Genomic DNA, 26,277 nt, shown 5'->3' with positions numbered 1-26,277 from the left:
CCCACTGGGTAGATGTATGGACTCCCGCCGCAAGAACAGCAGCGGCGGCACCAGTAGCAGCATCTCGCAAACGCCAACTCTTTCCTAGGCAGGCTACGCTTTGTATCACCGCTTTCCAGAATACGCACACAGCTGAAAACCTCTTACGGCAACTGAGGAAGATCATCGCGGAATGGCTTACCCCAATTGGACTCTCCTGTGGATTTGTGGCATCGGACAACGCCAGCAATATTGTGTGTGCATTAAATATGGGCAAATTCCAGCACGTCCCATGTTTTGCACATACCTTGAATTTGGTGGTGCAGAATTTTTTAAAAAACGACAGGGGCGTGCAAGAGATGCTGTCGGTGGCCAGAAAAATTGCGGGACACTTTCGGCGTACAGGCACCACGTACAGAAGACTGGAGCACCACCAAAAACTACTGAACCTGCCCTGCCATCATCTGAAGCAAGAAGTGGTAACGAGGTGGAATTCAACCCTCTATATGCTTCAGAGGTTGGAGGAGCAGCAAAAGGCCATTCAAGCCTATACAATTGAGCACGATATAGTAGGTGGAATGCACCTGTCTCAAGTGCAGTGGAGAATGATTTCAACGTTGTGCAAGGTTCTGATGCCCTTTGAACTTGCCACACGTGAAGTCAGTTCAGACACTGCCAGCCTGAGTCAGGTCATTCCCCTCATCAGGCTTTTGCAGAAGAAGCTGGAGGCATTGAAGAAGGAGCTAAAAGGGAGCGATTCCGCTAGGCATGTGGGACTTGTGGATGCAGCCCTTAATTCGCTTAACAAGGATTCACGGGTGGTCAATCTGTTGAAATCAGAGCACTACATTTTGGCCACCGTGCTCGATCCTAGATTTAAAGCCTACCTTGGATCTCTCTTTCCGGCAGACACAGGTCTGCTGGGGTTGAAAGACCTGCTGGTGAGTAAATTGTCAAGTCAAGCGGAACGCGACCTGTCAACATCTCCTCCTTCACATTCTCCCGCAACTGGGGGTGCGAGGAAAAGGCTCAGAATTCCGAGCCCACCCGCTGGCGGTGATGCAGGGCAGTCTGGAGCGACTGCTGATGCTGACATCTGGTCCGGACTGAAGGACCTGACAACGATTACGGACATGTCGTCTACTGTCACTGCATATGATTCTCTCAACATTGATAGAATGGTGGAGGATTATATGAGTGACCGCATCCAAGTAGGCACGTCACACAGTCCGTACTTATACTGGCAGGAAAAAGAGGCAATTTGGAGGCCCTTGCACAAACTGGCTTTATTCTACCTAAGTTGCCCTCCCACAAGTGTGTACTCCGAAAGAGTGTTTAGTGCCGCCGCTCACCTTGTCAGCAATCGGCGTACGAGGTTACATCCAGAAAATGTGGAGAAGATGATGTTCATTAAAATGAATTATAATCAATTCCTCCGCGGAGACATTGACCAGCAGCAATTGCCTCCACAAAGTACACAGGGAGCTGAGATGGTGGATTCCAGTGGGGACGAATTGATAATCTGTGAGGAGGGGGATGTACACGGTGATATATCGGAGGGTGAAGATGAGGTGGACATCTTGCCTCTGTAGAGCCAGTTTGTGCAAGGAGAGATTAATTGCTTCTTTTTTGGGGGGGGTCCAAACCAACCCGTCATATCAGTCACAGTCGTGTGGCAGACCCTGTCACTGAAATGATGGGTTGGTTAAAGTGTGCATGTCCTGTTTTGTTTATACAACATAAGGGTGGGTGGGAGGGCCCAAGGACAATTCCATCTTGCACCTCTTTTTTCTTTTCTTTTTCTTTGCATCATGTGCTGATTGGGGAGGGTTTTTTGGAAGGGACATCCTGCGTGACACTGCAGTGCCACTCCTAGATGGGCCCGGTGTTTGTGTCGGCCACTAGGGTCGCTAATCTTACTCACACAGTCAGCTACCTCATTGCGCCTCTTTTTTTCTTTGCGTCATGTGCTGTTTGGGGAGGGTTTTTTGGAAGGGACATCCTGCGTGACACTGCAGTGCCACTCCTAGATGGGCCCGGTGTTTGTGTCGGCCACTAGGGTCGCTAATCTTACTCACACAGTCAGCTACCTCATTGCGCCTCTTTTTTTCTTTGCGTCATGTGCTGTTTGGGGAGGGTTTTTTGGAAGGGCCATCCTGCGTGACACTGCAGTGCCACTCCTAGATGGGCCCGGTGTTTGTGTCGGCCACTAGGGTCGCTAATCTTACTCACACAGCTACCTCATTGCGCCTCTTTTTTTCTTTGCGTCATGTGCTGTTTGGGGAGGGTTTTTTGGAAGGGCCATCCTGCGTGACACTGCAGTGCCACTCCTAGATGGGCCCGGTGTTTGTGTCGGCCACTAGGGTCGCTAATCTTACTCACACAGCTACCTCATTGCGCCTCTTTTTTTCTTTGCGTCATGTGCTGTTTGGGGAGGGTTTTTTGGAAGGGACATCCTGCGTGACACTGCAGTGCCACTCCTAGATGGGCCCGGTGTTTGTGTCGGCCACTAGGATCGCTTATCTTACTCACACAGCGACCTCGGTGCAAATTTTAGGACTAAAAATAATATTGTGAGGTGTGAGGTATTCAGAATAGACTGAAAATGAGTGTAAATTATGGTTTTTGAGGTTAATAATACTTTGGGATCAAAATGACCCCCAAATTCTATGATTTAAGCTGTTTTTTTAGTGTTTTTGGAAAAAAACACCCGAATCCAAAACACACCCGAATCCGACAAAAAAAATTCGGTGAGGTTTTGCCAAAACGCGTTCGAACCCAAAACACGGCCGCGGAACCGAACCCAAAACCAAAACACAAAACCCGAAAAATTTCAGGCGCTCATCTCTAGGATTTACCCTGCGCAGAAAAAAATATTAATGTACTTGCTCCCCTTGCATGGCAACATAGGGGGTAATTCAGAGTTGATCACAGCAGCAGATTTGTTAGCAGTTGGACAAAACTATGTGCACTGCAGGTGTGGCAGATATAACATGTGCAGAGAGTTACATTTGAGTGGGTTATTTTGTTTCTGTGCAGGGTAAATACTGGCTGCTTTATTTTTACACTGCAATTTAGATTTCAGTTTGAACACGCCCCACCCAAATCTAACTCTCTCTGCACATGTTATATCTGCCCCCCCTGCAGTGCACATGGGCCCTCATTCCGAGTTGATCGGTCGCAAGGCGAATTTAGCAGAGTTACACACGCTAAGCCACCGCCTACTGGGAGTGAAACTTAGCTTCTTAAAATTGCGACCGATGTATTCGCAATAATGCGATTACTAACTCCTTAGCAGTTTCAGAGTAGCTCCAGACTTACTCTGCCTGTGCGATCATTTCAGTGCTTGTCGTTCCTGGTTGACGTCACAAACACACCCAGCGTTCGCCCAGGCACTCCCACCGTTTCTCCGGCAACTCCTGCGTTTTTTCCGGAAACGGTAGCGTTTTCAGCCACACGCCCCTGAAACGCCGTGTTTCCGCCCAGTAACACCCATTTCCTGTCAATCACATTACGATCGCCGGAGCGAAGAAAAAGCCGTGAGTAAAAATACTTTCTTCATAGTAAAGTTACTTGGCGCAGTCGCAGTGCGAACATTGCGCATGCGTACTAAGCGGATTTTCACTGCGATGCGATGAAAAATACCGAGCGAACAACTCGGAATGAGGGCCATGGGTTTGCTCAACTGCTAACAAATTTGCTGCTGCGATCAACTCTGATTTACCCCCATGGTTTGTCCCGAACACAAGGTTACTTGCTTTATTTTCTTTCCTTACAAACATGAATCAGACCCTGAGTGCATCTCAACCAAACTGTACTTGGTTATAAAAAAATACCCTCAAATTCAATTTACTGTAATTGAACCCAAAATTGAAGCAAAACAGCTCTCCCAGGTGCCACAAAACATCACGTTACCTTTCCTGTCCAGCCAACTCCTTTCCAGATACAGAAATAAACCAGCACCCAAGCAATAGCCAGGGTAATGGCTAGCGGCCATCTGATTTGACCTGGCTTCTCCAGACCATCTGTCATCTGGTGCATGTTACGTCTGAAAAATAATAACAAGTATACTTAGTCATGACATGTTGTACAATAAAGCCACAGAAAGAAGAATGGAGCTCGCTTAAGTTATGCTAAAACAGCACACCTACATTTTCAAATACACCTTTAAAAATATGATTTTCTAACTTTTACATTTATCCCCATCTCTCAAATGTGTTTCCAACTTCTCGTGTAATAGACAAATCCCGACACAGCATATTTCTAGTTTCTTTAAGATAAATGATGACCAATTAGAAGTTCAGTGTTGTAGATTAGGTGCACTAATTCACCATGATAACTGTAACTCTACTTGAAACATTTGAGTCAGCAGCAGGACCAGTTATTGGGATAAGACGGTCAGCAGGGACCAAAGAGAGGAAAATTGAATGACCCACTTGTAGAGAAACATGTGCACGCAGGAAGCCTTCAGCTAACATGTGATAACGGTAACAGTGATAAAGATGACGGGTACAGCTGAGGGACTAAGAGGATCTTTCTTCCTAATTCACAGATGAAAAGAACTCATTCTGTCAGAAATAACAAAAAGTGAAGCCATGTGACTGTAGGAAAAAGAAAAGCCTATTAAATCTGTCACCTGAATTCACATGTAGATATAGCACTGGAGAGGACTCTGGCAGGCATATTATTGTATATTAATGTACTATGGGGGTCATTCCGAGTTGTTCGCTCTCTAGCTGCTTTTAGCAGCATTGCACACGCTAGGCCGCCGCCCTCTGGGAGTGTATCTTAGCTTAGCAGAATAGTGAACGAAAGGTTAGCAGAATTGCTACTAAATAATTCCCTGCAGTCTCTGAGTAGCTCCAGACCTACTCCTAGACTGCGATCACCTCTGTCCGTTTAGTTCCTGGTTTGACGTCACAAACACGCCCTGCGTTCGGTCAGACACTCCCCCGTTTCTCCAGCCACTCCTGCGTTTTTACCTGGCACGCCTGCGTTTTTTAGCACACGCCCTGAAAACTGACAGTTTCCGCCCAGAAACACCCACTTCCTGTCAATCACACTACGATCACTCGAGCGTTGAAAAAACGTCGCTCGAGCTTGTGTAAATCTCCAAAGTTTTGAGTTAAATTACTTAGCGCATGCGCGCTGCTTACCATGCGCATGCGCATCTTTGCCGTTTTTTTCACTTGATCGCTGCACTGCGAAAATCAACAGCGAGCGAACAACTCGGAATGACCCCCTATATTACTGTATTGGCAACACACAGCCATAACCGTAACATTTCTGGCCTATGAAAAGTTTATATTTTAAGTTGCCACATAATCAGTAATGTGTTATTATATACAAAATATATGTATTTATCATGTATTCTTCCAGCAGTCTGCAGCAGAGAGAAACCCCCACAACTTTAGTTGAGGGGGGTTCTCTATCTTGCAGTATTTTGAGCCAGCAGAGTATATGCAACAGGCTGTCAGGAACACATTGGGAATTTTTCAGGATTTATAGAGATTTAAGGGAGGGGCACGGCTAGTGATTTCACAGCAACTAAACTGCTCAAATTTCAGCAAATTGACCTACAGTACAGTATATCAGATTCAATGGCATAACTAGGAATAAAGGGGGTCTATGTACTAAGCTGTCATTTTTCAAACACAGCCTGTAACACAGCAATTAGGAGATGATTTGCTAGGACTTTGGGTCTATTTACTAAACCTTGGATGGAGATAAAGTGGACAGAGATAAAATACCAGCCAACCAGCTCCTGTCATTTTTCAAACCTAACTTGTGACGTGGCATTAAGGAACTGATTGGCTGGTACTTTATATCCATCCAAGGCTTAGTAAATAGACCCCTTTTATCTCTTTCCACTTTCTCTCTCTGTAAGGATTAGTACACAGACCGTAGGTACCAACCAACCAGCTCCTGTCATTTTTTTTCAAACAGCATGTAACATGGCAGTTATGAGCTGATTGGCTGGTATTTATTATCTCTCTCCAAGGCTCAGTGCATAGACCTCAAAGGGTATAAAACATTGTGAAGGAGCCCCACTCTCTCTTTATCTCTCCTATCAACAATACTCAATGCCATCTATATAAGCCAGGTCAACTCTCTTAAATGATGTTTTCTCGCACATGGCCGGTGGTACAATGTCTAAATTCCTGACACATGACCATAGATTCATTCTATGTATGCTGCTGGCAGTGTCACAGAGGAAAGCAGTGCTTGATTCATATCCATTTTGACTAAAGCAGACTTAACATTGTATTGTACTATCTGTGCTAACTTGTGCTATATTACTTGTAATACTGTTATTAAAGATTATGCTAAATGTAATTTTTTCTTACAGTATATTCAGTACAGTATTTATCATTGTCCATATGATGTACTGTAAATCTGTGTAGAGAGAAAATAAATATGTACTTTTATATGATTGTAAATTCCATATGTACGTCAGAGTATCTGCTGTGGTATGCATGGGAATAATATGTAATTATGCATACAGTACGTCTAATGTAAGGTTGCTAAAATATCCTTTCAGCTAGGGGCACACATGAATTAAGGGTGGTACACACGGAGAGATGTATGCTTAATCTCTAAACAGAAGCGTCAGAACGGGGGGGGGGGTAGGCGGGGGCTAGGGAGCAGCCCCCCAGACATGTCAGAGGCGCCTGTACTGGGGATGGGGGAGCGCTTACTTCCGGATCTCCGCTGAGAATCCTACTTTAAAAAGTTTGCCGCCGGCGCCGCATCATGCTGCCCCTTGTCCTGTCATAGCTGGTTCTTCACGGGGAGCGCTTACCTCCGGAATGTGCTGTGTAACTGTCTTCTCTGTAGTCTCCGCTGTCAGTTCACCTGTGCATTACTGGGAGGGATGTACCAGCAGGCTCAGCATGGCATGCCTCCTCCCAGTAATGCATCCCTGAAGAGTGAAGAGCCATCTAGGACAGGACATGGGGCAGCAGGATGCGGCGCCGGCGTCAGCCTTTTTAAAGTAGGAGTCTCCACGTGGATCCCGCATGGGGGGGGGGGGGAGTTCAATCAATTTTTTACCACGCCCTCCCCCCAAACAACAAAGCATTCTGGTGCCCCTGTTGCTAAGCAATCTGCCTACATAGCTTAGAAATTAAGCACGGATCTCACCGTGTGTATGCCCCATAGTGATAGCGATGCGCAGCCCCACGTGTCGCTGGCGCTGGTTCTAGACTGGCCTGTATGCAGGCACAATCTAGCGGTAAAGTGAGCGTCCAACCCTCCCTCCTTCCCAGCGCACATCACGCGGTGTGCTGAGTGGGGGAAGAGATATGTGCTGAGCGTTCTGTGATAGATCACTCAGCACACATCTCCCCATTTGTACCCCCCTTTACACAAGTTCTTTGGCTGAGTAAAACCAGGAGAAATGGAGATTTGAAGTCAGCAGCCACAGAACCTGTGTAATTCATGTGTCACTGTCCCTGATTGAAGCACCTGTGGCCTAAAGCAAAGAGGGCCTGAATCAGAGATGTACGCTTTGCCAATTTACAGAGCTGAATGACTATCAGCTGACAGCGCATGCATGACGGTCGCACTGCGCACACACCAAGGTAGGTACATAAGCGATGCCACTTGCAGTGAGGATTACTTTGCAAAGTGATTGACAGTCAGGGTACACTTGGGGCAGTTCTGAGGAGTGGAGTAAAAAAATGCAGGACCATTTATCAGAGGCATATCTCAGCCTATAACTGCAATCCTGTATGCAGAAAAAATGACACCAGCATTGCAGCTCCCATGACCATTCTGTGTAGCAATAGGGTTACTCAAATGGTCAATTATAAAAGGATTTGTGAATCTGTAACTAGGGCCTAATTCAGACCTGATTGCTAGCAAGCAATTTTTGCACTGCTGCAATCAGATAGTCACCACCTACAGGGGGAGGGTATTTTAGCTGTGCAAGTGTCTGAATGCATGAGTAGCAGAGCTGTACAAACAGATTTTGTGCAGTCTCGGAGTAGCCCAGGACTTACTCAGCCGCTGTGATCACATCATCCAGTCCAGGACCGGAATTGACGTCAGGAACCATCCCTGCAAACGATTGGACACGCCTACATTTTTCCAGACACTCCCTGAAAACGGTCAGTTGACACCCACAAATGCCTTCTTCCTGTCAATCTCCTTGCGATCGCCCATGCAAACGGATCTGTCGCACAAACCCATCGCTGAGCGGCAACCCGCTTTGTACCCATGCAACGCACCTGCGCATTGCGGTGCGTACGCATGCGCAGTTTGGACCTGAATGCCCACTGTGCGAAAACGCACAGCAGCGATCAGGTCTGAATTACCCCTACAGTTGCTTAGATCTGCAAAGCCGCTGGTGGTCATCTCAATGCATATGCAGATGGCTACAGTGTTAGCATAATGTCACACATATGCTGCAGATGGGATTGCAGCTAAGAAAGAATTAGCGGACATCTCTAAATCAGTCCCAGGGTAAAATCTAAATTAACAGTATTTCTGAATACCTGCTAACTTCTTCCAAACTGAAATAGGGATCGGCGTGTGGCTGAAATTGGATGTGGCCTTGTGTCAGGGGTCATGGCTTTGTATGAAATGCAGTGGCTGTGAGCCACACCCCAGTTCTCATTACTGTTGGGTCATGCCCAGTGTTCTGGGAGCTGCAGGATATGCCCTCAGTCCTTCTCTCCACGGAATAGACACTGTGCACATGCGCACATCATCAGAGCACTGAGTGAGAGAGGGGGCACCTGGGACGGCTAGTACCTGAAAAACAGAACTGTCCTGCCAAAATCGAGACAGTGGGGGATTGCTTCTGGGTAAACTGAAAACTGCTTTTGTGAGTGTTTCATTAAGGAGATTAGTGAGTAAATGGGGGGTGGGGTAGTTTGTCGGCAGTGTGATGTCGAGCACACTATACTGACACTGTACTGATGTACCATTGTAACTGTGTCAACATTATAAGTTTCGCATGATGCTTTGTCATGTTTTTAAACCAGGGTTGCCGACATTCTGGATGCCCCCTCCAGGGGAGGGCAGCCAGCTCAGCACTGCTGGGGTCGGTGCGGATGAATGTAATGCGATATAATGGTGTTGTGATGGCGTGGCGTTTGCGTCATTGTGGCCCCTGCTATACAATGCCGATACTACAGGAATTGTACAGTGGAGGGCGAGGCTATGATTACATGATTCAGAACAAATCGCATGTCCCATCGGATCGCCAACTTGTGCTCTGTAAGTGGGCGACTGAGGTGGGTTGCGCTGCTGCTGGATTCTTGCCCACCTTTCCGGGCTGGGAGTGGCACCCAATTTTCGGGAGCCTCCTGGACATTCTGGGAAGGTAGTCAAGTATGTTTTAAACATATGCTGCCAACAGTGTTACAATGCTTTAACTAGCATTTGTACCATGTCGACATACTCTGCTCAACATTACACTGTCATCAAACTGTCGACATAGTGACTGTCAGCAAAGCATTCCAATCCCATTAAATGATCATAATGAAATTTCCTAGCCATGACCATGCCCTTTTACAATATCCCTGAATAAATTCTTGAATACAGATTATTTTAGTTACCTTGAGAACTGCGTAGAAAAGGCCTGTTCAATTACGCACCACGTAATTAAATTACTGTACATGGGTTATAGAGAATATAAAATATTGGGGGTAATTCAGATCTGATCACTAGGCAGCGATTTTTGCTGTCCTGCGTTCAGATAGTCGCCGCCTACAGGGGGAGTATATTTTCGCTGCGCAAGTGTGCAAACGCATGTGTAGCAGAGCTGCACAAACTGATTTCGTGCAGTCCCTGCACAGTCCAGGACTTACTCAACTTCTGCGATCACTTCAGCGATCACATCAGCCTGCTTGGGACTGGATTTGACGTCAGACACCTTTCCTTCAAACGCTCGGACGCGAATGCGTTTTTCCAGACACTCCCTGAAAATGGTCAGTTGACACCCGCAAATGCCCTCTTCCTATCAATCTCCTAGCGAATGCCTGTGCGAATGGATCCTTTGCATAAACCCGTCGCTGACCGGCGATCCCCGTTGCAGCTGTGCGACATGCCAGCACATTGCGGTGCACACACATGCGCAGTTTTGATCTGATCAGCCACTGTGCGAAAACGCACAACAGCGATCAGATACGAATTGCCCCCATTATATTCACTATTGATAAATGTAACTATGGATGTCTGGGTTCCAGCTGAAAGTGCAAATACTTAGATATAGAGGTGAACAGTGCTAATGATTATGTAGAAATGATCCTATTCAGTTTATGTGATGTACAAATGATCACCCAATGCCTAGTAAATTCTACAAATGGCCCTGAATTGGCAAACTCAAAGGAGGGCATGATACAAAAATATTTGCTGTCTCTGAAAGAGCAATCAAGTGGTAATTATTGCATTGCTAGTCACACTGATAGATACTTTTGCACAGAACAGCAGACGCACATCTGGAAGACCGGCAGTGCTCTCCAGACAATAAAGCAGCTGTTAGACGTAGAATTTGCCAGTGTTAAAACATATAGATTTGGCTTTGTCTGTTATTGGATTATGGATGGATTTTGATGTGGCATTGTATAGCATGTAAATTATTTGACAAAATAATACGATTAGGGGCTGATGTAATACGTTTGGCCAATTCCTTGGCCGGTGCATCGCACTGATACAAACATCTCGGTCTGATTGACAGGTAGAGGCATTTCGCGGGGCGGTCAGGAGTGGCAATGCAGCATTAGAGAGGTAGTGGTCGGATAACGCAGGTGTGTCCGGACCGTTTTAGGGGTGGCCGTGTGACGTTACACACGACCACTGCAAACAGAAAAATGACTAGCTGAGTATGCAGGTAGTCAACATTAGTTTCAGATTCTGCTATGTGATCGCAATTGATTTGCAATAACTTTACTGGCCACTGATTAGAATGCTGGGTGGCCTTGCCTTACACTGGCCAGCCCCCAGCATGCGAGTGCTAAAATAGCAAAACTTCAAGTGAAGCTGAATAAGGTCCTATGTGCACACAGGGGCTGTAACCCTTAGCAACAAATCAGACAAGTCCACTTTATACAACAAAGCTTATCTGTGGGCAAATACCATAGTAATATGAAACATTCAAATGTATGATAATAATGCATGTAGTAAACATAGTAGTTTATTTTACAGTTTAAACATCTTTAAAATATTACTAATCTGGAGGGGTGTGCCAGAGGTACTGCTGTGTGTTCTTTCTAACACGTTTACAATAAAAAAGCACTTTTACAAAATTATCATCTCTTGTACCCTGGAGGTATGAATTAAAAGCTGTGATAGTTCCCTTTGAAACCCACATTAGCTTAATAAAAATTCTAACTGAATAGAAAAAAGTCTCAGGTTTTAGCCAGGGTTAAAATTCAGTTTGTGGTCTATTGAATCTGCCACTATTGAATCTGTCACACTATAGTCTTCCCTTCTACAGTTAATTATGCCACATGCACATATCACTGACACTTAAGTGGGAGACCCAAGCTTCTGCCCTACAGAGAAATTTGAACTCTTGTTTTCCAGGTATAGACTGTACACATGCTCAGCCACAACAAAGTACATGTAAGCAGTGACCTACTTCCAGGGATAGAACTATCAGCAGTGCATTGTAGACTGGCTCATTGTAGTATGCCATGGCCGGCCAGAAACCGATTGCTTTGCAGGCTATTATGAAGGATGAGGCAGTCCGGCTGGTGGAAGAGGTCCTCCTCTCACCTCTTCCTCTTTGACACAGCTGTTGCCGGAGATCTGATGACATGATTTCACGACCATCCAGGGCAGCAGGGGTGGGCTGAGCCAGTCTCACATAGGGCTGCATTGGGCACGTCTCATAGTAAGTCATCCAGTTGTCAAATGTTCTTATTATGTTCTGGGCCAGGGAACTGGCTGTGAGACAACATAGTTCAGCAGGGCACACACATGCAGGGAGCCCTCTACCAGGGATTTTTGGCTACATTGTGATGCCTCCCAGTTTCTGCTTCCAGGCAAGCTACCTATTCATTGCAACACATGTGACTTCAGTCATATGGCTCTGCTAAATGCCAGTAGAAGAGCCAGGAATAGGAACAGATAGCAGACAAATTAAAAGAAGAAAAGAAGTACAGAAGACCACTAAGGTAAGCTCCAGGAGATGGAGAGAATCATGAGGGGAAGGCTTGAGTGAACCAAATAGAGGGGGGGGGGGTGTTAAAGACCCAAAGGGAAATGTTTAGGAGAGAATCAGAGGGGTTAGTAGCTTAAGAGATTTAAGGGACAAGAAGCTGGAAAGAACCATGGGGGAAAGGAGCTGGAGACCATCAGGGGGAAGGAACTGGAGAGAACCAGCGGGGATCTGCAGGATAGACTCAAGGAGAATGGAGCTTGAGAGAATCATGGTAGAAGGAGCTGGAGAGAACCAGGAGGAAAGAAGCTGGAGAGAACTGGGAGGAGCAGGATGGAGATTGGGGGGGAGGGTGTCTGGACAAAAACACAAGATAGAGGCCATAGAGAGCATGGGGCTGGAGTGAACAGTGGAGGAAGGCTGGAGAGAACTGAAGGCAGCTGAAAGAACAATTAATACAAGAAGGATGAGAATGAAGAGACTGGGCAGAATTCTTTTAGGCAATAATTACATATGCTATAATAGTAATTTCCAGCAAGTGAATAGTGTATATGCAGTATTTTTATCCAAACAGGACCCAAAAGTTCAGCATCTGGCCAAGTTGCAAGTTCAAGACCCCAACAGCAGAAAGTCACAGCGGAAAGAACAGGTAGGAGATAGTAGCACTCTCTACAACTATCCTGATTCTCTTGGTACTGTCCCAAATGGTCAGCACAGATATGTCCCATATCCTGCTGCAATGCTAACTAAAGAGAATAGCGTGCAATGAAGAGCATTTTTTTATACAACAGGAAAATTTGTCTTTGTTGAATAACCTCTTGATAGCAGTATAAAATTATGACCTCCATCCTGACATAAGTTCTTGTACTCTGCTTCCTCTGTAATATGACTCTAACTATAGCTGAAGGATTGCAGTTGTCTGAAGTTGTTAGAAATGAATAGTCTTTGTGCCACTATCAGTAAAATGTAATATTTCTATAGTCTAGCAAGAGAAGACTACAGTACTTAATTTTCAAGCATTTTTTCCTTTTCTATTTTTTTACTAGTCCCATGCTGGTATAAATCATTTGAATAAATACTCCGCTGCTGTAGAGATACCCTTGATGCCAGAGCCAGTGCTGGACTCCAGTGATTATTTAATTAAACTTTATTACAGCACTTCATTTGTCTGCCTACTCTGACCTTCTTTTTACAAGATACAGTATTTGAAGCTGTAAATTCAGATTAATAAGGTGTCTGCTGCCTATCTCTAACCCGTGACCATGATTCTCTCCTTTATGTTTTTTTTTAAAAATGTTTCTAGGCAGTTTACCGGTTTTAATTAAATCAGGATAATTATGAATTTCGAACAAATTATTTAATAATTATGCTACAAATGGTGCAGTGGACTTTCAGCTGCTTTTTCATTCACTAGGTAGCTGCTGTGGAGATTGGTACAGAAGGAAGAAAATGTAATGAGTGCAAATTTGAATTTGTTAGAATGCCGGCAGCTCACATACACTTACAACTACTGTATTGCAGTTCTTATAAATACAGACACTATGGGCCAAATGTAATAGAGTGAGAGTTTCAGAAATTTAGAGATTTGGTAAGGTTTTTCAGTTTTTTTTAAAAGTGGCAATCATTTACACTGCAAAACCAGGTTGATCTTGCTGTGTAAATGATTGCCACTTTAAAAAAACTGCAAAACCTTACCAAATCTCTCACTTTTTGAAACTCTCACTCTATTTCATTTGGCCCCATGTGTCAGATACTTGGATGCTCTCTGTATTGTATAATGGTCACTATTGTTTTTTTCCAACAGGATAATCTCTACTTGGTATATTGTCTATTAATGTTCTCTGTATTGCAGAGTGGATACTAAAATCCTTTGTTTATAGTATTGGTCAAAAGAATGCTCTATGTATTTTAAAGTGTCAATTTAAATGCTCCCTGTGTTGTCTACAGGTCAGAAGTATAACCTCTGCATTGAATACTGACAAGAAAAGGTTGAATAATAATAATTATAGCATTTTGAAATATAAATGTATTTTTTTGCTGTTTAAATATCATGCACACATACACCTGAGACATGTTATGCCTAGAAGGTTTGTTTCCATTATAGTACCCTGGTACTTATAATTTCCAAGGTCAAGCTGACGGCCCGCCCTATTATTTTTTTAGATAACACAAGCAGCACAAAGAAGAACAAAGCAAACTTACTCCCAAAACTCAACCACAGCACTGGTCATGTTTGTTGTGTTGGCCATAGAATAATTAGAGAAACAACGCTCTGTGTTCCATGAATTGTCACAGTGTTTCCAAGGCAAATCCTGTGCGGTAAAAACAACAATAAAAAAGCAAATACTTTTATCGACAAGTATAATATCATTTGTATCTGTCAATACCAAATAATTGACATGCATATTGTTGACATGGTCACACCCTAGAGCCCAGAACATTGCAGTCCTTTCTATGTTCTGCTGTCAAATTAGCGTTAAATACAATAATCAACTTTAAAGGTGGAAGATAGTCTAAACCCCAAAGAGTTTCCTATGGAAGGGTAGTCCCAAAGAGTTATATATATATATATATATATATATATATATATATATAGCAAAGGTTGTCTGCACTCTCCATATCAAACAAACTTGCTGGGGTGTCACTCAAAATTCACTGAGCAAAAGGCATAGTCTTTCCTCCATGAGTATATAGAAATCTTGTATAGAGTGCACTCACCAGTCGAGTCATATAGTCAATCAGGGTTTAATGTGGCATAGGCATAATCATCTCACCGACGTTTCGGTCCTTACAGGACCTTTGACAAGGTCCAGTAAGGACCGAAACCTCGGTGTGATGATTATACCTATGCCACATTAAACCCTGATTAACTATATGACTTGACTGGTGAGTGCACTCTATAAGATTATATATATATATATATATATATATATATATATATCATTTTCATAATCACTGCATGCTATGGTCCGGCTTATTATTATCTTTACAAATCATAGGAACAACTTTGTAAAACAAACAGCAATATTAATCCTACATTATTTTATCCCAATTAATTAAATTCAATGAATAAAAATACACATTTAGTGTGCTTTATGTAGAACGTACAGTACAGACACGTAAAGAAACATAGTAAGTGCTAATGTGGGGATACTCACAGTTGTGAATGAGTTATATAAATAATATATAGCCCAGGATATTATAACAATATAGTAAATATTTAACCAGAAGGACAAAACAGCAGCAGCCAGTCCAACACCTGTGGGAAAAACAATGTATATATACTGGGGTTTCATAGTATTTAGTTATTATACATTAGCAATATGGTGCAAGGCTAGATTTTTACAGATGATTATATTTGAGGAAATATGAATTGTGGAGCAATGCAATATAACATGCATGTAGGCATGAGGTCTCAGAGAATGTTCCTGCAGTTGACTGATTTTATTGTACATCTGGAATTTTATTAACACAAATGTGTGCTCATAGAATAATCCCTCACAATTGGAGTTTTTACAACAATTGTACATTGTTCCTTAACAATTGCTAACTGATTGCTAGGTTCCATAAATAATGACATACTGACACTTGGGGTTTGAGCAATAAAAAGTTTGAGCACTACTGCTAATACCAGAGCATAATATGAGGGCGGTTTCATAAGTAAGGTAACATGACCCCACACCTCTCTTTTATTTTACTTTCCTGCCAAGCCATATCAGGTAGAGCATTGCTTCCCCTCATGGCCATTAGACTGCACCTCATATCAGTCATACTGTCCCAACATCATATCTAAGGTGTTGGGGCTGGCGGAAACATGGTCATTCATTGAGGTGCATAGTGTGATCAGATTTCTGCATCTAAAGGGCTCATCAGCAGCTGAAATTAATTGGCAACTTGTCGAGGTGTACGTGATAATGTCATGTCATGGAAACAGGTTTGGGTTTGATGCACTGCCTTTGATAATGACAGGACAGACATTCAAGATGAGCAGTGATCCTGCCAGTCAAGCATGTACTCCACAGGCAGTGCACCAAACCCAAGCCTGTTTCTGTGACATGATGTTATCACCCTACACCTTGACAAGTTGTTGATGAATTCAGATGCTGATGTGGCCTTCAGACACAGAAATCTGATCACACTATGCACCTCAACGTCTGACCATGTTTCCACCGGCCCGCCATCTTACACCTGATGTTGGGACAGTATGACTGATGTGATGTCCAGTCTGATGGCCATGAGGGGAAGCAGTGGTCTACCTGCTCTGGTGGGAAATTAGAATGAAATAGAGAACATTACATATGTGAGAGGTCTTCTTACCTTACTTGATAAACCATCCTTGTGTATTAGTATTATATAAATACATTCCTTCACCATTAATATAAATTGTATTTATTTTCTCTTTTTTTTTCTTTTTTCCAAGTTAATTATTGACATAATGAACTGTTAGATTTTAGTTCTTACTGTTTTTTTTTAACTTCTCTAGAGATCCAATTGCCAGTCATTTTTTGTATATACCACATTTAAAAATAAAGAATTGTTAAATACATGCATTTCTTAAGTAACTCTGTGCCTGCGGCTAATTTTCTACAAGGACATTGTCCAGTATTTTTGTGACCTTCAAAAATTATTGACAACATACAGTTTATTCAGAGCAGAGGAACAATATTAATATATATGTAGAATGTTATAAAATATCCAGGTTACCGGACGGATAAATGTGACAAATAGATTTGATTATAGGCTGTCCTGTTAAAATAAAAAATGTTCCAATTATGATCTCCAAAAATATCTTAGAGAACTTAGTAGAAATGCCTTCTTGTCTGTTTCATAAATAAAACATCTTTGAACTTGTGGGACTGTAAACCAGTATTGCCATTTTGTTAGAAAATGTCTGGAGGGGATCTGGTCAGGATCCCGGTGGTCAGGATACCGGTCAGTCGAAAAGGATTATCCTCTTGTACTTTTGTGAATTTATACAACTACCTGTCCTGTATGTATATTTCTGCTGGTGCTTCTACATTATTAAGACCACAAACAATATATTTCAAGGCAAGGATTTGGGGAATCTATGTAACCCTAATTATGGTGATAGGCAGACTAGGAAGTTCTTGGGAACAAGATAAAAAGGGGCTTAAAAACCTCAAGTTATTAACTACAAGGGATGTAGACAGGTAAACTTGCAATATCCCCGCTTTGTATACTGTAGCAGAATTGTAGCATAGTACATAAAGTAGGATCTTTAACACCATTTCATAGCCTCAGAGGATAACAATGATAGTAAAGTATGACTTGCAATGAAACACTCTAGCAAGAAATATGCACATACCCTTAAACATTGGAGCAAGTTTCCAAACTCCAAGGCCTCCAATGGATGTATATTGTCCCAATGAACACTCCAAGAGGAACAGTGGCATCCCAGCAAAAATCAAGGTTAGGAAATATGGGATAAGGAAAGCCCCTGAAAGCAAAATAAACTGCATTTAACTCCAGTAATATATATATATATATATATATATATATATATATATATATATATATACATTATTTATAATAATAAAGTGACGTATAAAAAATATTTGAATTTTTTTTTTGCAATTTGTAAACTGACCGGTGAGCACTCTACCATTAATTTATTATATAATTAGCTTCACTGAAAAGTTATCATAGTTCATCATGTTGGTTCCATCTAGAGAACCTTTAAGCTAGAAGAACTGTGCTAGAAAGAATCTTGACATTACTCTAATCACTTAACGGAGAACTCACAACTAAGTGGAGAAAACTATCACGAAGAGTAGCTCTTTGTCTATCAACTAATAGTTAAAAGCAAACAAACGACCAAATCTTAGGCATGATGAGTTTTTTCAATTTATAGTTTGGTTTATTTTAAAAGCACCCATCATGCTGAAATCATATCTTTAAGGATGCAGCCTATCCATTTGTTAGGATCAATGACATCTCTTCATTACCAATATCCACCATAATGCCTCATTAATTAATCTTCAGGTTAATGGTTTGGCTCAATTCTACACATACTGTATTGTTCAGCCTTCAAAATAATTGCCTCCACTGTATAATTAACAGATGGATTTACTTATTTGAATGAAATAAGTGTTTAACATGTGCAATAGAACTGGAACCGTGGACTTGAGCTTTCACTTTCGACTTCATGGAAAATAAATTGATTAGTTTTTTTTTTAAACTAGTAAAATATAGAAAAAAAATAACACATATTATAATCCAATAACCCAATCCTGTATTTTTTATTTTCATGTAATTATAAAAAAATTGAGAAGTATGTCAATGACAATATAATCAATACAATAAGATGTAGATGACCAAATCAATTGACAACCATGTTATCTTTGACGAGCAATTTGAACCAACTGGATTGAAGTGGGAGTGTAAACCAAGCAATTATGGTCTAATATCTATATATCTCTCCCGTAATGCATACGCACTTCAGTAAATGACATTCCCAGCCAGATGAAAAGTGTGACATGAATAGAAATTTCATTTTATGACTTATGATCTGTAAAAAACAAAAAATATGTAAGATACAATGCGGTATACTTAGATTGTAATGAGTGCCTCAATTGCATATTGCAGTGGTTCTCAAATGCAGTGCCCAAGGCACCCCAACAGTCCAGGTTTTAAGAATATCCATGATTAGGCACAAGCATATGCAAAAGTAATGGGTGGTCTGGGTGTGCACTGGACCACCCAGACGCTACAATTGACCTCCACAATATGGCCGCTGGCATAAATAGAGACAAAATCTAAACTTGTAGTAAGGCATAGTATAAGGATAAAGATGAGACACAGGCAAACTAATAGAGTCTGCCCATAGAGAAACAAGTCAGAAATATACCACTACACATGCACAGTCCAGCCCAATACTGATTCCACTGGTGCTGTTGCACAAACTGCAAAATGGACTGTGATATAAACTTCAGAAGACACCATTTGAATCCTTGAAAAAGTCCCTGAAGGGATGAACGCATTGGGACAGAATTCTGGACGTACAGTATATATTTAACTCCCACAATGTTTGTATATTACTTATGTACTACTCTTGGGCTGTACTGCCATAGTCTGTATATACAGGCTGGCTGTACCACTATTTTAAGTATTAAAGGACATTTTGTACTAGCTACTTTTATTTAGATGACACCTATATGTATTTCAGTCATATGTATTTTAGGGGTAAATGTATGAAGCAGTGATAAGAGTGGAGAAGTGAGCCAGTGGAGAAGTTGCCCATGGCAACCAATCAGTATTGAAGTAACATTTATAATTTGCATACTATAAAATTATACAGAGCAGCTGATTGGTTGCCAAAGGCAACTTCTCCATTGGCTCACTTCTCCACTCTTATCACTGCTTCATACATTTACCCATGAGTCACATCTCCACTTGCAACGGAGTATAGATGTGCCTTTCTCATTGTGACTTCTATTTGTGCCAAATGAGACTCATTTGCCACAAAGAGAGTGCCCACGGGTGTGCCTGCACTGCGCATGCACCCACGAACCACAGGATCACATGGTCATATGCACTCGCGATTGGGCCACAGCATGACACAGCTAGTCGCATTTGCGATGCAGCAACTCGCGTGATACGTTCATCGTAAGATGAAAGCAGCCACATCTGCATTCGGCTGTAATAGGACATTCACACTTACAGGTGTGTCCTCCTACATCATTGCTGCAGTCGCGCCAAACAGCACCTCTCGGTATGTCAGGTCCTGTGACACTCTGCTAGAATCGGACAATTTTTTTGCATCGTTTTTTGCAGAAAATGCATCTTAATCACAACGTAATGTGAATTGGATGCACTAGGAGATTGTGCTGATTAATTTGCCACTTGTATATCTGTGTGCATCTGAGTCTACAATCTGTATAGAAACTAGTGCTACAATGTAGCAGCAGCAGCTTTTCCCAATACAAATTCAATTGTGCGCCGTATACAGACTTATATTAACACATACTATACAAGTGCTGCATATCCAATTAATCAGCACATTCTCCTTGTGCGTCATAGTCGCTTCGCATTGCGATTAAGCTGTATTTTTAGCAAAAAAAGATGCCCGACGCTAGAAGAGTTGCAATAGACCTGTCAGCTCACTCGTGCAAGGCCCTGCCCTCATATGTATGAGGACAGGGCCACAACTAGTCGGGGAGGCTAAGGCGTCATGTGATCTGGGTGCAGGGTTTCAGGGGAGTAGAGACCTCTGCCTGGCTCCCTCGGCCAGCTTCTCTTCCACCCCCGCCTGCCAGGATTGCCTCACGGGGCAAAGTGCACCTGCTGCTGGGACCTTTGCCCACAAAGCAGCTTCCTTGCAGCCTGGTTTTGGGCAACACTGGGATCTTTGCAGACACAGCCTGGGCATGACCCTACAATCAGCGGCGTAGTGATGTGACATTATAGGTCATGTTGACCTGTGCACATTATGCTGAGGCAGACTGTGTTGTGGATTGCGGTTGAAAGCAGTGGCACAACTAGAAATTTTACGCCCCCCCCCCCCCCCCTACATGCTCCATAATTGGGAGCAAGAAAGGGATAAATATGTGCGCGCCAAAAAGGGGCGTGGTTTTGTTGGAGTGGGCGTGGCATTGCAGGAAAAGACTACCTTATACCCCAGTTTTGCAACCTGCACGCCTATACGTTGGCCACCACAGGAAAGAAAAATAATCCTGATTCATGCCCCTTACATTATTTGTCATTTTTCCTCCTTATAGTAATGCCCAGTATACATTATGCCACATACTGCAATGGCCCTTAGACATTATGCCGCACACAATAATGCACGACACAATATGCACACACTGTAATGCCCCCGACACATTATGCCACACACCGTAATGTCTGTGACACATTATGCCACACACCGTAATGCCTGTGACACATTATGACAGGAATCGCAATGCCCGTTATACATTATGCTACACACTGCAATGCCCCTGATACATTATAGCATATACAATGTCTGTGACACATTATGACACACACCGCAATGTCCGTGATACATTATGCCACACACTGCAATGCCCGATACATTATAGCACATACAATGCCTGTGACACATTATGCCACACACTGCAATGACCTTGAGACATTATACCACAATGCCCGTGATATAGTATACCATACACCGTAATGCCTGTGACACATACCGCAATGCCCTGCCCGTTATACCCTATGCCACACATCGCAATGCCCGTTATGTATTATGCCACACTGCAATGACCCTGAGACATTATACCACATACCACAATGCCCGTGATATAGTATACCACACACCGTAATGCCTGACACATTATGACACACACCGCAATGTCCGTGATACATTATGCCACACACTGCAATGACCCTGAGACATTATACCACATATCACAATGCCCGCGATATAGTATACCATACACCGTAATGCCTGTGACACATTATGACACACACCGCAATGTCCGTGATACATTGTGCCACACACCGTAATGCCCATTACACATTACGTCCTACAGTAATATAGATTATAAAACTCACACTAATTTTACTTAGAAAGAGGCAATCAGGCGCACTTATTACCAACTTTAAATAACCTGGATAAGGAACATCTACAATGCTGCTCCCAATGAATAATCTGCAATTATTCAAACCAAACAAGAAATTACAATAATGTATACATACATGTGTACACAGGGAGCGCTAAATATTCATAATTATCTAATTTATTTAGACAATAAAAAATAGAATGACAATGCACAATTTAATAATAATAAGATATATCAATTAAAAAATTAAAAACCATATCAAATGGACATCTCTCGTGGAAATAAACAACTCAGTTGCTGGTGTTAAAGGGTCCAGATTAGGCTATTTAGCCAATAATTGCTGAGCAAGTCCAGAATCCTAGTGTATCATTAATGTCACCAGCAAGTAGCTTTTAACTGTAAAAAGAAGTGGCATTGGACTGCTACAGTACATCTTTTTACATATACCCCCCCAGTGCCACATATGCCCCCAGTGCCAGATATTACCCCCAGTGCCACATATGCCCCCAGTGCCAGATATGCCCCCAGTGCCATATATTCCCCCCCAGTGCCAAATATGCCCCCAGTGCCATATATGCCCCCAGTGCCAGATATTCCCCCCCAGTGCCAGATATTCCCCCCGTGCCATATATGCCCCCAGTGCCAGATATTCCCCCCAGTGCCAGATATTCCCCACGTGCCATATATGCCCCCAGTGCCAGATATCCCCCCCAGTGCCATATATGCCCCCAGTGCCAGATATTCCCCCCCAGTGCCAGATATGCCCGCAGTGCCAGATATTCCCCCCCAGTGCCATATATGCCCCCAGTGCCAGATATCCCCCCCCCCAGTGCCAGATATTCCCCCCAGTGCCAGATATTCCCCCCAGTGCCATATATGCCCCAGTGCCAGATATCCCCCCCAGTGCCATATATGCCCCCAGTGCCAGATATCCCCCCCCCAGTGCCAGATATTCCCCCCAGTGCCAGATATTCCCCCCAGTGCCATATATGCCCCAGTGCCAGATATCCCCCCCCAGTGCCATATATGCCCCCAGTGCCAGATATTCCCCCCCAGTGCCATATATGCCCCCTGTGCCATATATGCCCCCAGTGCCAGATATCCCCCCAGTGCCATATATGCCCCCAGTGCCAGATATTCCCCCCCAGTGCCATATATGCCCCAGTGCCAGATATCCCCCCCCAGTGCCAGATATTCCCCCAGTGCCAGATATCCCCCCCAGTGCCAGATATGCCCCCAGTGCCAGATATGCCCCCCCAGTGCCATATATGCCCCCAGTGCCAGATATTCCCCTCCAGTGCCATATATGCCCCAGTGCCAGATATCCCACCCCCAGTGCCAGATATTCCCCCCCAGTGCCAGATATTCCCCCCAGTGCCATATATGCCCCAGTGCCAGATATCCCCCCCCAGTGCCATATATGCCCCCAGTGCCAGATATTCCCCCCAGTGCCATATATGCCCCCCGTGCCATATATGCCCCCAGTGCCAGATATCCCCCCCCAGTGCCATATATGCCCCCAGTGCCAGATATTCCCCCCCAGTGCCATATATGCCCCCAGTGCCAGATATTCCCCCCCAGTGCCATATATGCCCCAGTGCCAGATATCCCCCCCCCAGTGCCAGATATGCCCCCCCCCCAGTGCCAGATATGCCCCCAGTGCCAGATATTCCCCCCAGTGCCAGAAATGCCCCAGTGCCAGATATTCCTCCCTCCCCCCCGTGCCATATATGCCCCCAGTGCCAGATATTTACCCCCCCCCCGTCGCTTTTTGGTGGGACACGGAGGGCACACAGCTCGTCTCTCCTGTGTCCCTCCTGCTGCATCATCTCCGGCGGCCGCGGGTCTAATAGGGGGAAGTGCCGGTTCGTGAGCCAATTAGAGCTCACGGACGGCACTTCCCCCTATTAGACCCGCGGCCGCCGGAGATGATGCAGCAGGAGGGACACAGGGAGGCGCGCTGTGTGCCCTCCGTGTCCCTCCAACAAGCGGCGGAGGGAAGGAGACTGCAGACTGACATGCGGACGCTCGTCCGCATGTCAGTCTGCTGTAAATCAGTGGCGCCCCTGCAGCCCCTCGCCCCCAAGCCACCGCGAGGACTGCGGGGGCAGTAGTTACGCCACTGGTTGAAAGTGATGGGTCTGGGGGCTGAGAAAGGTGATGTGATGGGGGCTGAGGAAGGCAATGGGGGCTGTGTAATAAGAAAGGTGAGGGTGCAGGGGTTTAGGAAGGTGATTGGGACTAGCAGCTGAGGAAGTTGATGGGGGCTGAGGAAGGTGATGGAGCTGTAGCTGAGGATGGTAATAGGGACTATGGCTGATGAAGGTGATGGGGCTGAGGAAGATGATGGGTCTGACGAAGGTTATAAGGCTGTGGCAGAAGATGGTAATGGGGCTGACAAAGGTGATGGAGCTGAGGAAGGAGATAGGAGCTGTGGCTGAGGATAGTTATGGGGCTGAGGAAGGTGATAGGGCTGGGGAAGATGTTGGGGGTGAGGAAGGTGATGGGGCAGAAGAAGGGGCTGGGGGCTAAGAAAGATGATGGGGCAGAAGAAGGGGCTGGGGGCTAAGAAAGATGATGGGGCTGTGGATGAGGATGCTGATGAGTGCTGTGGCTTAGGAAGATGATGATGAGCTAAGGATGGTGATGAGGAGCTGAGGACAGTGTTGAGGGGCTGGGGAAGATGATGAGATGTGGAGGTCATGAGGGCTGAGGACAGTGAGGATGGGAGGGATTGGGACCAAGTTCCATTTCACTGGCCTGGTCTGGACTCTCAGGGGATCCGGGCTACTTGGCAACACCCAATAATGACACTGGGCAGCCACCTCATGGGTGTGTTGGAAGAGCTACTAAACTAATAATTAGATTTAATATGTTGACAGTTAAAAAAAAAAAATATATATATTGTAACACTGTAGGGGTGCAAGGCGCCTTTTCCTGGGGAATATGGCCGCACGCAGCAGCTGAGGAACAACACAAGTCCAGTTTCTGGTACAACTGACCCCGGCCAGTTTTATTGAAACAGAAAATAAAACAAACCCCAAAATAAAAATACCTTGCCTGTCCGGCACTAACTAAACATAAGATATTCCTAACTGTCACTAAACAAAATACAGAGTTCTTCAGTACATACTGTATAGCTTACTTGCATCAGAAAGCGTGTCTCTCACACACAGATCCTGCAGCCTTCCCAGGCAGTCTGCCCATACTAATCAGGTTAGAAGCACTATAACACTCTTACACAGCTGAAACCCTGATTAGCCCTCTGTGAGGCCAAAGACCCGAACTGGGCCCAATGTCTAGAACTCGCCTTATCTCTCTCTCAGAGCCTTTACCCAGCTTTTACAGCAAACTGAAAAGGTTCAGACAAAACAAAAAGCATTTTTCCTAGAAGTTAACATTTTCTAAAACATGTAAGACAAGAACCTGGGACAAATATACCTGCCCTCAAACACTATCCCAGTGTTCTTGTCACATATCCCCCTCCCCTGTTTCGACCTAGGGGCCGGAACACTTGTAGCCCCCAAACAGAAGATGCGAGACAATGCATCTGCGTTGGTCAATTGTGTTCCCGGTCTATGTTCGACAGTAAACTTAAAGTCCTGCAACGCTAGAAACCATCTAGTTACACGAGCATTCTTGCCTCTATTTACATACATCCACTTTAAAGGGGCATGGTCTGTCACTAGTCTGAATTGTCTACCCAAGAGGTAATATCTCAAGGTATCTAGTGCCCACTTAATGGCCAAAGCCTCCTTTTCCACAATGGCATACCTTTTTTCATGCTCATTGAGTTTCCTACTCAAATAAATGATAGGGTGTTCGTCCCCATCTCTGGTTTGGGACAGCACAGCACCTATCCCTACCTCTGAGGCATCTGTCTGTACCACAAATTCTTTTGAAAAATCTGGTGTTATCAACACCGGTTGTGAACACAAAGCCACTTTTAACGCTTGGAACGCCTTTTCTGCATCAGGGTTCCATTTCACCACATTTGACTGCTTCCCTTTGGTAAGGTCTGACAACGGCACCGCTGTGGTCGCAAAATTAGGAATAAACCGTCTATAGTACCCAGTAATTCCCAAAAAAGCCCTTACCTGTTTTTTACTCACTGGACGAGGCCAGTTTTGAATAGCATCAACTTTATTCAATTGGGGCCTAATCAGACCTCTGCCTATGGTGAAGCCCAAGTATTTGACCTCCTCCATTGCGAGGCAGCACTTCTTTGGGTTAGCAGTTAACCCTGCCTCTCTGATTGAGTCCAGTACTGCTTGTACTTTAACCAAATGGGACCCCCAGTCTGTACTGTGAATTACCACATCATCCAAATAGGCAGCTGCATATTTTCTATGGGGCCTCAAAATTTTATCCATCGCCCGTTGAAAGGTTGCTGGAGCCCCATGCAACCCAAAGGGTAACATCTTATACTGGTACAGCCCCTCCGGAACCGAAAAGGCTGTTTTTTCTTTGGCGCTATCAGATAAAGGTATTTGCCAGTAACCTTTGGTCAGGTCCAATGTGGTGAGAAACCTGGCTGTTCCCAGCCTTTCTACAAGCTCATCCACACGGGGCATGGGGTATGCGTCAAACTTGGACACCTCATTTAACTTACGAAAGTCATTACAGAAGCGTATGCTACCG

The 26,277-nt window shown here is 44.1% G+C and overlaps 1 protein-coding gene across 3 annotated transcripts in view; it reads right to left on the bottom strand.

Annotated features, from left to right (window-relative positions):
- SLC6A1 (solute carrier family 6 member 1) overlaps positions 1 to 26,277 on the bottom strand; it is a 317,457-nt gene that overhangs the window by 78,999 nt on the left and 212,181 nt on the right. For all 3 annotated transcript variants that reach the window (XM_063940752.1, XM_063940754.1, XM_063940753.1), the window contains exons 3-6: positions 17,418 to 17,549; positions 15,250 to 15,350; positions 14,294 to 14,403; positions 3,895 to 4,027 (exon numbers count right to left, since the gene is read on the bottom strand). In XM_063940752.1, the coding sequence (XP_063796822.1) occupies positions 3,895 to 4,027; positions 14,294 to 14,403; positions 15,250 to 15,350; positions 17,418 to 17,549 (476 nt within the window). The remainder of the gene's footprint in view (positions 1 to 3,894; positions 4,028 to 14,293; positions 14,404 to 15,249; positions 15,351 to 17,417; positions 17,550 to 26,277) is intronic.

The sequence above is a fragment of the Pseudophryne corroboree genome, chromosome 9, assembly GCF_028390025.1.
Source record: "Pseudophryne corroboree isolate aPseCor3 chromosome 9, aPseCor3.hap2, whole genome shotgun sequence".
Lineage (NCBI taxonomy): Eukaryota > Metazoa > Chordata > Amphibia > Anura > Myobatrachidae > Pseudophryne > Pseudophryne corroboree.
The sequence above is the reverse complement of the archived record's forward strand: the minus strand, read 5'-3'. Positions and strand labels throughout refer to the sequence as shown.